The sequence below is a fragment of the Centropristis striata genome, chromosome 10, assembly GCF_030273125.1.
Source record: "Centropristis striata isolate RG_2023a ecotype Rhode Island chromosome 10, C.striata_1.0, whole genome shotgun sequence".
NCBI classification, from domain to species: Eukaryota; Metazoa; Chordata; class Actinopteri; order Perciformes; family Serranidae; genus Centropristis; species Centropristis striata.
In genome coordinates this window covers 12,170,501-12,183,529 of record NC_081526.1, presented here as the reverse complement: position 1 = coordinate 12,183,529, position 13,029 = coordinate 12,170,501, and the positions used below count along the sequence as shown (strand labels likewise).

Below are 13,029 nucleotides of genomic sequence, written 5' to 3'. Positions count from 1 at the left end.
ATTGTCATTACACCACTGGATTGATGCCCTAAAGCTCATTTGAATGCTAATTCCTCATGTTGCTCTTCCTCTCTTACATTCCTGCACCTATACTTTGCTGCTTTGAAAGAAAGCACTTTATAGAACGACAGGATGTTTCTTGATCTACAGCTGTGTCGTGACTTTAATGACACAGACCTGGAGTCAGTTACAACTTCAGAAACACACTAGTAATAACATCATAAAAAATATATATTTTGTATTAAAAATAAAGTGCAAACAATATGCCTTGCCTTGTGTTTACTATGCTAAATAAAGATACAAATACATTTTCGGCTCCTATATAACAGTTATAATAACTTTCTGTAGGCATGAACCCAAAGTCATATACACTCACCGGCCACTTTATTAGGTACTCCTGTGCATCTGCACGTTAACACAAATATCTAATCAGCCAATCACATGGCAGAAACTCGATGCATTTAAGCATGTAGACATGGTGAAGACGAGCTGCTGAAGTTTAAACTGACCATCAGAATGGGGAGGACAAGGTGATTAAAGGGACTTTGAATGTGGCATCTAGAGTAGGTCATGCACAACCATCTCTAGGGTTTACAGAGAGTGGCCTGTAAAAGAGAAAATATCCAGTGATATAAATTGTCTTGTTGATGCCAGAGGTCAGAGGAGAATGTCCAGACTGGTTAGAGAAGATAGAAAAGCACCTCTAACTCAAATAACCACTCGTTACAACCAAGGTCTGCAGAAGAGCATATCTGTCGCATGTCCAACCTTGAAGCAGACGCGCTACAGCAGCAGAATACCGCACCACCACTTTATTAGGTACACATTACTAGCTAATAAAGTGGCCGGTGAGTGTATATTGTTACAAAATTGATACCTTTAAGTTCTCAATGTATCAAATGTACTGTACCACCATGACACATTCCTGAAACCTTTATTTTTCTTGGTGATTAATGGCATTCTGATCCAGAAAACACATCAACATCTATTATTAATCAATAGAGAGCCCACAACATCACAATAGAGCATAGTATAGCCAGTATGAACACCATGGTAGGAGACACCACCATAACCCAGACAACCCCACAACTGATTAAAGCGATTAAAGCGTGAATCCAACCTCCAGGAAATCTATTAAGACTCGCATGGAATCAGCAGCGTTGTGAAGTCTGCGTCATTGTATCCGACAAGCCTGGTGTGGGTGTCTGGAGTGTGACAGATATTTCCCAGTCGGTTCTCGAGGAGTTGCCAAGTTCTGGAGTTTGTGTCAGGAGAAGGATGTGAAGGATGTCCTGGAGTCTGTCCAGGAGGTGCAGGACTATCTCATTTTTTCAAGTTTTGCAGGAAACACAAAAAACTTCACCAAAAGTGTAACATATGACATTTCACTCAAAAAGGATGTAACAAAGGATGGCTATTGGCATAGTAATAACACTGTGTGTAAAGTTTGTAACTTAAGAGAAATAAATTACTTAGGCAAGTCTTTGAACATGCCCTTTGTGACTTGAGCAAGATATGGAAACACTTTATTTTGAAGGTGTCTTCATAAGAGTCACACAAGCCTGTCAGAAACATGACATGACAAGTATCATGAACATTAATGTTACTTCAAAGTGTCATTAATGTTCATGACACACTCATGTCACTCTTATGTAGACACCTTAGAGTAAAGAGTTACCAATATTAGTGTCAACAATAAAACACTGATAAACTAAACTGATAACTAAACAATCTCCCTCTAGCTCTTCTTTGCTGGATTCTTATCTGATCCCTATGAATGTTGCAAATTGTCAAAGAAGTGATGATCTTAAAGGGGTAAAATCACATGATCTGATCAACTGAGGATGTAGGCAATTTTACCATAGGTGGCTGGCATCATGAGGAGATGATTTAGGCAAAAAACAACAACAATTTAGTTATATACAAATACAACAATGAAATGCCTTGAAAAGGTCAATACAAATATTTATTTTTTTACAAATGTGACTTTGACACAGTTGCTGTGATTTTACATGTTCTGTTGTATATAAAAAGACGAGGACAAAACATTTGGGAAAAGCAATCTCTTTTTCTTCATTATGTTCCCTTTTTCCTGCCTCTTTCTCTCTCTCTCTCTCTCTCTCACACACACACACACACACTCACACCACACACACACACTCTCACACCACGCACACACACAGACACACACACACACACACACACACACACACACACACTTGAAAACTGCACATATATGCTGAGCACATCCTACAGTAAATATGTATAACTGAGGCACATGTGTAGTCAAGAACTATTTACAACCATCAAAAACTCTAAGAGCCTAAACGAAACCACACCGTCTGTGACCACAGTAACATTTATGTAAATTTACAACATAACAGGCCTCATAAATACAAAGGGTTTTAAAAATACAGAAGAAATATTCATAGAAATTAGCAGATGGATCTTAAGACAGTGTTCCTGTTCCTGTAGCTGCAGATAGGTGGCAGTAGTGTGACACTGAGACAAATACTGACAGCAGAAATACTGACACTGGGTTGAGCAAATTTACATTAAATCAATAATTTTCAACACTTGTTTAAACACCTGCAAGCATGAGATAAGATATTATTCATTTTGGTGAGACGTTTTGAGAGTAAATCTTTTAATATTTCTTTAGGTTATGCATGATTAGGATTTACATTTTGCAGATGGATGCTGTAATAATACACCCTCGTCATGATGAATTAAGATAATAATAAGGGGCATATGTTTTGCAATTAAATAGCACAAAGGTGGTAGTTTTAAGACATCAGTCACATGAACTTTGACGCTGTCTCTCTTTTAGCCCACAAACGGATCAGTGTACACTGCACACACTTAACTGCTCAGATATAAGTCACATGTGTTTGCTCACAATCTATTGGCTAGACCATTGATAATTTGCTGTACTGTGGTTGGCATTCAGTCCAAGAGATTCCAGTGATTCTTGACATTTACAAACATGTCTTAATCTATTTACAGTCCAGTTCGTTAGTTCCACAAATACAGACAGACAAGTAAAAAAAATCTTTGACAAGGTAAAAAAAAAACCAATAAAGCAATGCACAATTCTGATATAAAATGTCTGGAAGGATAAAGTATATTCACATATAAATACTGTACATACATCTGTAATACAGGACAGTTAAATAATTGTTGATAAGACTGAGAAAGGGCAGTTTTGGTGAGAAGGGTTTGGGTTATATCAAATGTCCTGTTCCCTATGTTAACGCTAAGCAGAAAGAAGAGACAGGTCGAGACAGATCCAGAGTGTAGGCTACACTCAACGCACTTTTTCACCCTAAATCACACACACATACACACACACACTCCTCCTAAATCATGAACTCCCCCACGCAGGCACACACTGGCACATGCAAATAACAGGAAGAAGAAAATTTGTGAGGGTCGTCTGTCGTGCATAGAGGAATACCTGAACTGTGTTCTGCAAATGTCAGGACAGAGAAATCCAAGCATATTCCTTCCTGTCTTTCACCGTCTTTCATGTCGCCCGAGACAAAGACAAGCACACCAAGATACTCTATGTGAGGAAATTACATAAACGTAAGTACAAAAAACAGTACAAAAAGTTATTTTTTTGAAAAATGCAGTCGGTAACAGTCCTGTAAGTCCAGATCAACAGCACTGGTCCGCTGTGTTAAACTGAGGTTTCTGATTGGAGCAGCAGTATAAACTTGTGGGACTTGGGGTCGATGTACTCCTCCGTCAGTCGGATGTAAGGGATGCCCTTGACGGTCACAGCCAAGCTAAAGTCAAGACACTTCAGTATGAACTCTGAGCCGTCCTTTACGCCGCCGGTGACAGATGCCTCACTGACCAAAGTCCACTGGTCAGCCATCCAGCGCTCAGGGCCGTACTGCAGGGTGGGACCAGGGGCCAAGTAGGCCTCGAGGAAGGCCTGGACACACAGAGACAGCCAATGATATTTACCAAGAAATGTATGTTTTTATTGGCACCATACAGAGAAATTAATTTTAAATCTATTGGATGGTTTGTAGCAGTGGTTCCCAACCCTTTTCCTCCTCTTTGATAATGAACTAAACTGACCATTTATGGCTATTTCTTATTACATTCAATGTATAACAATAACGCTAAATAAACCGTACAATTAACCAAAATAGTGAATGCTATAATACAAGAAGTTTGTGTTAAATGAGCGATTTTGAGAGTAGATTATTTCCTTTTCCAGAGACGAGTTTTCCCTTTTTCTTCGATATAATTCTCTGTATGATTTTTTTAACGATCATACATGCTTATTTTTTTACAAACATTGACTTCTGTGGCTTGAATTACAAGTATTAATTCACACATATTATTCTCACTACAATAGTTCAGTGATCTTATTCCAAGCCACACTCACCTTCGGGCTCATGTTATTGACGAGGCAGAAAGCCAGGTGCTTCTGGATGCTCTCCATACTGTGGCAGTGCTGCCTCCTGGTGGTGCGGAGGTACTTCTGCAGTGCACGGGCCATGGAGGGAAACACAGCCAGAGCTGCTTCACGCACATCCATGATGTCAGACGGTGTGGCACGCTCGTCCTCTTTCTTCATCCGCCGGACATGTGTGAAGGCCTCCTCCACAGCCACCACCAGCCTGACCAAGGACACACAGCAGTTGGCTTCCTGTCAGCTCTCTAATCCATTAGAGACACTCTGAAGCAGCGGTTCCCAACCTTTTCCCTTAGGAGACCTCTTTTATTCATAACATTAACAGGACAGAAAAATGGATATACTGTACAGTGTTTCCTCTAGGATTTTTCAGCAGTAAAGGGTAAAGGGTTATTTGTCCCCTCGATGATGTAAGCATGCTAATATCAATCAGCAATTTAGAAAGTATAAAAAACGACACTCGACTGCAAAACAAGCTTTAAAACCAGTGTTTCCCACAGGATTTTCTGAGAATATGATAGGAGTACCCGAACAAAGTAGGGGGGGTTTTTTGCCCTGAAAGCCTATATTTGGTGCCTCTCACACATTCTAATACCACTATTTCATCTTAATCATCACATATTTTAATGAATTATTGTGAAGGAGAATAAAGGTTCTTCTATGTTTTATTTAAGGCATCATATTTTGACAGTCTTCTTGTAAATTTGTAAATTCTGTAGTGTACTCTGTTAACATTTTGAAAGCTCCATGTGTTTGCTTTTATTTTGAAGGTGGGTCGAACACGTTCTTACCGTAACGCTTAGTAAAAACATGCATCGGGAAAACAAGAGGAGGCTGACTGACCGCAGTATATGTCTATGGTGGTTACTGCTACAGAATAATAATGAAAAAAAACAATCCCCTATTCTGAAGAAGCGGCAAGGATAATTTAGTTTTTAATTTTATCTATATTAATATAGCGGAAACCCTGCTGTACATTTAACCAAAATGAAGCACACAGTGGCTGCAGGAAGTTTGTGTAAAATGAGCGATTTGGATGAATTTTGAGAAAATTTTCCTGTAAATCAAACATGAGTTTTTCTGGTATTATTATTATATATAAAAAATATACAATAAATACAATTCTCTGTCTGTGTCATATGTATCTTTAACAATAATATTAACTTAATGGCTTTCTTCTTTATTTCATTATGTCTTCTCCCTGATGCAAGCTATTGTTCTGTAACAACTTAATATTAGTAGTTTGTGTTTCCTGACACGTGAAAAATTGTACACTCATCCTTTAAGGAGGCAAAACAAAACGTGCATTCAGACAGAAGAGAAATCACTTTTACATACTGAGCTGCATGGCTGAAAGAGTCTATAGATCATCAAGCTGCCCTCCGACACGCTGACATTCGCTCACCTTGCTCTACGTTTACGGACTCTTCTCTCGTAGTCGGCCTCTTCGTAGTACAGCTCATTGTGGGCGCTGTCTTTGCGCTTGCCTGCAGCTGTAACCATGGCCCGTGACTGATTGCCATTACTAGGCTGCGCTCCCGCCGTGTTCCCCGGGGCTGCACCGAAAGGAAGAGGACAGAGGCAAATTGGTTATATCAGCTAAGGCAGGAGGAGGTGGCATCTGACCCCACCAGGGCCTCTGACTCTGATTAATGGGCTGTATATCTCAATCTGAATAGTGGGCAGAAAAGGTCAGATGGGAGGAGAACTCAAATCTTACACATGGAGGTGTAGCACAACTATGAATCAAAATTATGCCCGCTTTAAGAGTTGAGATAGACTTTACAAGAGTGTGTGTTAATCTTTGTTACTTATCTGGGGCATCCTGCCAGATCATGTGTCCCAGTCACAGAGAATGTTAATTATAGCACTAAGAAAAGGGGCAATTTCCACTAGAAGCATCTATTTCTCTGATACAGAAACCTCTATATTGCAGGATGGATTAAATATTCATCATTTTACACTTCAAAGGCCATACTTCTTGTCTGATCTGTGAATTTACTGGTTAGTGTGACAAACCCATAAAGCTAATGGAGCTTATATAGCTGCATATTAGAGTTCCCAGGGTTTTATTGTGGGGGAGTCGGGTCGGGTCCATATTGATGAAGATCAGAACAGTTTGGGGGAGGTTATTGAGAGTAAACGCTGCAGGTCAGGTAAGAATATAAATCATTAATAATCTGATCTGCATATGTGTTTATGCATGTGACTGCAGGTGAGAAAAAGACACTGAATGTAGCGATGAAACATGGAGGAAAGCTATCCTCGCTTTTACTGTGGTAAAAATTGCTGTCAGATAATTTACACAGGGAGAATTGTAAATATTTTCCACTGAAAATATGCATAAACGCCAGCCTCTTTAACTTCCTGGCCTACATATTCATGCTGTGAGAGGAGTGACTTTGAATGACTGTGAATGAGGAAGAGAGAGGGGGGTGGATGGGTGTTGAAGGGGGTGAAAAATGGAAAGGAAGCAGGAGGGGAGGGGAGGGGAGAGAGAGAAAGTGAAAGCGAGCCGAGCTGGAGAGCGGGAGGAAGGCGAGATGTGGGAGAATGTGAGGAATGAGCGTTACTCTGATGAATTATTTAAGGCTTGAAATTCCGCGGCCCCCTAGAGGCCTCTCCGCCACACTTTGATAGTGAGGGGGGTGGGGTTGGATGGGAGGTGCTATAAGGACACCATATCCCACACTGCATCCCTGCCATAGATCATCAAATCCACTGTGCTGTGCAGCGGGTGGGGGATTTACGGGTGGTGAGTGCAGGACCCTTTCAACTGCAGGAAAGAGTGCAATATGTAGCTTTACAGGATGTGTGTAAGGGAGTTGATCTATCGAGTGTGTATGTGTGTGTGAGTGTGCTTGCAACATATACATTATGTCAAGGACAGAGGCTTTAGAGTGCAGTAAAGATGGAGTGAACCGAACCGTGAAATTGGCAGCTTCCTGTGATAAAGTGCTGCAAAGAATGATGCTGAGGACTTTTATCTGTACTTACTGTCCAAAAGGTATGTTCTCAGTTTGTTTTTAAAAGCTGCTCATGGAAGAGATGGAGATGGGAAAAGAAAACATCACAACAAGAAAAGCAGAAGGAGTGGAAATCAGTAAAAAGAGGGACTTTGACTTTGGCTTAGATCTAATGAATAATCAGACGGCTAGATTAATCTCTTGCACAAATCTGTGGACTTATTTGCTGTGACAGAGTGACCACATCAAACGGCTAAACTCCCTTCACTCCAGCAGAATATGTTGGCTCTTCTGGAGGAATTTAACAGCTACAAGAGACATTTACCCAAGTGAAGAGTGTAGCAACACAACAACACGAAAAAAATAACATCTCTCCTGAGATGTCTGGCTCAGTAGTTCTGCTAACTTGTCTGTCAGGCTCGGGATAGTTTTTCTGGGCAAACAGAAACAAATGACGACTTCCTCACTGCTGCATATTTTCAACAACCTCTAAATATTTTAATTTCTCATAACTCACTCATAGCAATATATTTTTAGAAAACCACACAATTTGAGCCATGTTTCTCCCTTTTTGTCATTTGATGCCACAAGTAAGCAGGTGTCCCTAAAACAGGGCTCTTAGTTCATACTTGGGATAGCACAGCCTTGGGATAGAAATCCTTTTCAGGCCTAATAGAAGTTGGTCTGTGCATACGTGACTGTCCAGTGTAGGTGAAATGAAACTGGCTTTTGAGAACCTATGAAACAGGGACCTCAACAGGAATGCTATAAAACACAGGAGGTAATTATTGGGGCAGATGAGGCGACCAACCGTCCACATTGTAGACCTTCAGCCCGGCCAGGTGTTTGGCAGCCCGGTGCTTGGAGGCAGAGAGAAGGGCCGGGTTATGGAGCGGGAAATCTCTGTAGTAATACTCCAAAATGGACAGAGCGGCCTTCTGAATGCTGTTTGAGAGGAGAGAGATTGAGAGAGTAAACTGAGAGACAGAAGACATACAGTTTACATCATGGCTGGTATAATAAACTGAATAATGCCCTTTAAACTACTGATTTCTTAGCTAAAGAGGAGATGTTCTGTTGTCTCTGTGTTTTCTGACAAAGATCTCTACATAATTAAAATGTAATAAAAAATTACATTAAAAGTAACTAAGAGGAATTTAGCATATAACTTCTATAACTTTGTGGAAGTAAAATAATCACACAGTTTTCGGTAGCTATTAATCAGTGGTGGAAAATGTATTCAGATCCCTTACTTTAGTAAAAGTACTAATACCACACTGTGAAATTTCTCCACTACAAGTAAAAGTCCTGCATTCAAAACTTACTACAGTAAAAGTACAAAAGTATCAGCATCAAAATGTACTTAAAGTATCAAAAGTAAAAGTACTTGTTATGCAGAATGGCCCCACTCACATTGTTTTATATATTCCATATATATTATTGCATTATTTCTATTGATGCATTTATGAAAGCAATGTTTTTATTTTCTCAAGATAGGATACATTTTAACAACTTAATATACTGTTATGAGGTTTAATTTCAACAAATGTTAAATTTTTGTCTAACTTTTATTTTTATCATGTTTTTTATGTAAAATCTCGACCTGAAACTAACTCAAGCTGGCAGCTAAATGTAGTGGGGAAAACATTACAATATTGCCTCAATATGTAGTGAAATAGAAGTATAAAGTTATATAAAATAGAACGACTTAAGTAAAGTACAAGTGCCTCAAAATTGTACTTAAGTATAGTACTTGAGTAAATGTACTTAGTTAATTTCCACCACTGCTATTAATACAGTATATCTCCTAAGTTGATTTCTGCCTCATGTCCAGGTCCATTAAGTTTTTAGCCTCATCATACAAACCTTATCTAATTACCACAGTTTGTCTTCTAATCTTGTCAAAGTCAGATGCCCGATCAGCACAGAAACAAAGTACGACAGCCATAGGACCAGCGCTGTGTCCTGCACTCTGTCATCCCTCCCCCAAACTGCTAGAAGAGCTCGCCTTGAGCGAACTAGATGAGGAGCCTGATGAGTAACTCAATTACTGTCTGTGCCAGTCTTCCCTGTGGACATTGGCCTCAAATTATACACACACTTCAACAGTGTAATGACTGTGACCAAGTGCCAGTGTGTGTGTGTCTCAGTGTGTACTGTGCAGAAAGGTCATATTCACATGTAACATTCTAACAAGCTTCTTCTGTAATCCTCCTTTTTCATTTGGAACAATACGAAGCACACAGAAGAGGCAGTAAGAATGTTCTTGTACCTGAGCTGTCCAATGTTATAGTGACGCGTCTCGCCGTCCGTGGAGCGGATGACACACACGCTGTAGCAGGGCTGGAGGTGGCGCAGCTCTAGCAGCACCACAGCCAGGTAGTGGACGAACAGCTGGGAGTCCACAAGGGACACCGCAAACTGGACGATCCCATGGTAGTCTTCATCCTGTTTAGACAAACATCACAGGTTCAATTAAAAAATTGTTTAGCTGCCGGATGAATTGTTTAGCTGCCGGATGAAAACTTCTTTAATTTAATTTGACCTACACTCAACCAGAAAACAACATGTTATTCAAGTAATGCAAACACCACACATTTAGCATTAAAATATGATCATAAAATCAGAATTTATATGACTTAGACTTGGACAGACTTTATTGTCAGTTATACATAAAAATATACACATTGAACAAAATTCCATTGCCATTGGCTCACAGTGATTGTACTCTGGAATGTCAGATAAATAAAGTATAAATATAAAATATAAAACTGTAAAAATAGAATATTTATATTGCAAGGAAGTGTAGCAGCAGAAAGTGATTTGGTACATATACAATACATTTTTTTTTTATAAAAACAAGTTTAAAAGTTTAAGACTAAGATTGTGTTTTAGAAACAACCGAAAATGGCATTTAAAAAACAACACCAGAGCTATATAAAATCCATAAAATCTCTTATAAAATGTTGTTTTTATGAGCACAATGCACAATTTTATTTTGTGTGGAGAAATACTCATAGCATAATTGCCTAAGTTATATTTTGGCCAAGATGAGATATCTGCCAAGCTCTACTCTCTTAACTCTGCTGATTCACTATGCGCTACTGACTATTAGCCTCATAGCAGAATTACCAAAGTCATATTTAGGCTGATGACATAGTCAGTAATGCATGGTGAATCAGCAGTGTTAGGATATCTCAACTTGGCCAAAATATGACTTAGGCAATGATGCTTTGAAGCTAATGAAACAAAAATGTTTTCCTTGAAATAATGAAAGCCAAATTAAAGTTGTTTGTTCAGCCAAAGAAGAAGAGATGAGCGAAAAATGATCAAACAATTGTAACAGCGAGTGGCTGGGGCTGTTTGGGTGTGCATTATTTTCAGATAACCACACAGCTCTGATGCATCTGCCTCAACATTTATTAAAAATAACCTCCTAAACTCGTTATTGTCAAATTAAGTTACAAAAATCTAATTTAAAACCTTGGAATAACTGTAATATAAACCAAATATTGTGAATAAAAAGACAGGGTACTTAAGCCATAAAGATACTTATTTTACTGTCACTGTCCAACCCACCTGTGCATCAAGGATCCGGACCCCATAGAAGAGCCAATAAGACATGGTGAGCAGGAGTGTAAGTGTGGTGAGAAAGGCACGGTACACACACACTCTGGGCAGGCTCGCACGGCCCGGTTTGAGGAACAAAGCCCACACGGCCAGCAGGAGGATGAGGAGCTTGAAGGCGATGGAGAGGAAGAGGCCCTCACAGGCTGCACCACACGGCTCCAGCCTGTCCGGCCACATTATGGCCGGAAGAAGCAGGAAGGCCAGGGGTGTGGCCAGCACCAGCAGCCCCACACACGAGCCCACAGCCAGGGGGAGATAACGGCGGAAGCCTTGGGTCCGGTCCTGCAATTCCTTCCCCAGTCCAACCACTTCCTCCTGGGAAAGACTGAGCTCTGAGGTGCCCGTCACGGCAGTGGTTGTTTCCCCCCAGTTATCATCCTGAAGGAGGAAAGAACGAAAGGTGAAGGAAGGGTATGTTAAAAGCCAGAGATATATATTTATAGATCTTAATTTGTGTGTAATAATAATAATAATGCATTTTATTTGATAGGGCGCCTTTCAAGGCACTCAAGGTCGCCTTACAGCATAGATATAACAAAGCAGAACATCATTGTTAGATGAAAATAAGAATAGAAATACATTAAACCAAATACAGTGTGTTGGCAATTGATATGTTGATGCACGATATTGCACAAAAAAATGTAATTAAAGAAAAATCTGCATGAAATATTGTTGTTGATCCTGTGGGGACAGTAGTGTTTTGTGTTTATTATTTTTTACTCAATTTTAAGATTATTTAATACAGACAATGGCTACTCATTGACTTTGGGAACATCATGCATTTATTGAACAATATAAAATGTGTATCAAAGTGTATTATAACGGTGGATTTTCTGGATTCATATATAAAAATATATAAAATATAATTTAAGAAAACAACTAATTAAAAAAATAAATGTAAAAATAATGGATGAATAAAACAAAAAAAAAATATAAATATATATACATTTAAAAATAATAAAAAATAGACCAATTTAAAATGTTGTAACATGCAATTCCATAACCTACTGAAAACTACTAAATGTATAATTAATATATTAAAATAATGAATAAGACCAAAATAAATTAAATCAAGTATGTTATAGTGTAGTATATTCAACAGTTGGATAATTTAAGTTCAACATATTCATATACATATTCAAAAATGTGGTGATTGGCAGGTCGTGTACAGTGGCTTTATCAAAGCTTTTTTGCTGAAACAGCTGCCTGCAAAACAATGTGCATGAGAGCATTGATGTTAAAGGCAGAGAGATACTAAAAGGCTCTGTATAGCTGACGGGAAAAGATTTGGGTGATAATTCTCTGCACGAGTGACCTCTTTTTCAATATCCATCGTTATTTCATCCATCAAAAATAAAAGATACATTTGCCAGTGCAGCTTTAAAAGTCATTTTGCAATCCTGTGAGCACAAACAAAATTCTGTTTACCTCTCTTGTATTAGGGTCAAGGAGAAAAACTCACATATGACCTAATAACCTGTGCAAAGACAACCCAAACTATCTGCATTCTTAGATACCAGAGATAGACAGGACGGAGAGATACAAAAGATCCTTCGCTCCTATTTGATTGAATCCTATTTGATTGATTTAAGAGAGATGGGTTCCTTTGTCATTTTAAAAGTGGCTGACAACAAAGACAAATTCATGAAAACCTAGCAAATCAACTGATAAATATAAACGTGAATCTGATGGGCAAATATGCCTCCATTATCCTATTTTACTCCTTTCTTTACATGAGCAAACCATAGATTTTCTGCGACGTGCACACAGAACATCCTTCATGCTATTTAGAGATGTCTGATATACTTGAAATGTTGCCTCATTATGACAGGCCTTCAAAGTCCCATTGAAGTAATATAAGATGACAGGTTGGGGAGTGCTGTTCACGTTCACATTGGCAGAAAGATGCGGACATATGCTGTACACACACACACACACACACACACACACACACACGAAAGAACACACACACAGTAAATCACAACAACAAGAGCTAAA

The 13,029-nt window shown here is 39.1% G+C and overlaps 1 protein-coding gene across 1 annotated transcript in view; it reads right to left on the bottom strand.

Moving 5' to 3' along the window:
* Nucleotides 1–2,916: 2,916 nt before the first annotated feature.
* Nucleotides 2,917–13,029, bottom strand: part of LOC131979493 (vang-like protein 1) — a 26,701-nt gene continuing 16,588 nt past the window's right edge. Inside the window, exons 4-9 of the mRNA XM_059343491.1 lie at nucleotides 10,981–11,409; nucleotides 9,674–9,849; nucleotides 8,213–8,346; nucleotides 5,841–5,991; nucleotides 4,406–4,640; nucleotides 2,917–3,943 (exon numbers count right to left, since the gene is read on the bottom strand). Of these exons, the coding sequence (XP_059199474.1) occupies nucleotides 3,683–3,943; nucleotides 4,406–4,640; nucleotides 5,841–5,991; nucleotides 8,213–8,346; nucleotides 9,674–9,849; nucleotides 10,981–11,409 (1,386 nt within the window). The 3' untranslated portion in view covers nucleotides 2,917–3,682. The remainder of the gene's footprint in view (nucleotides 3,944–4,405; nucleotides 4,641–5,840; nucleotides 5,992–8,212; nucleotides 8,347–9,673; nucleotides 9,850–10,980; nucleotides 11,410–13,029) is intronic.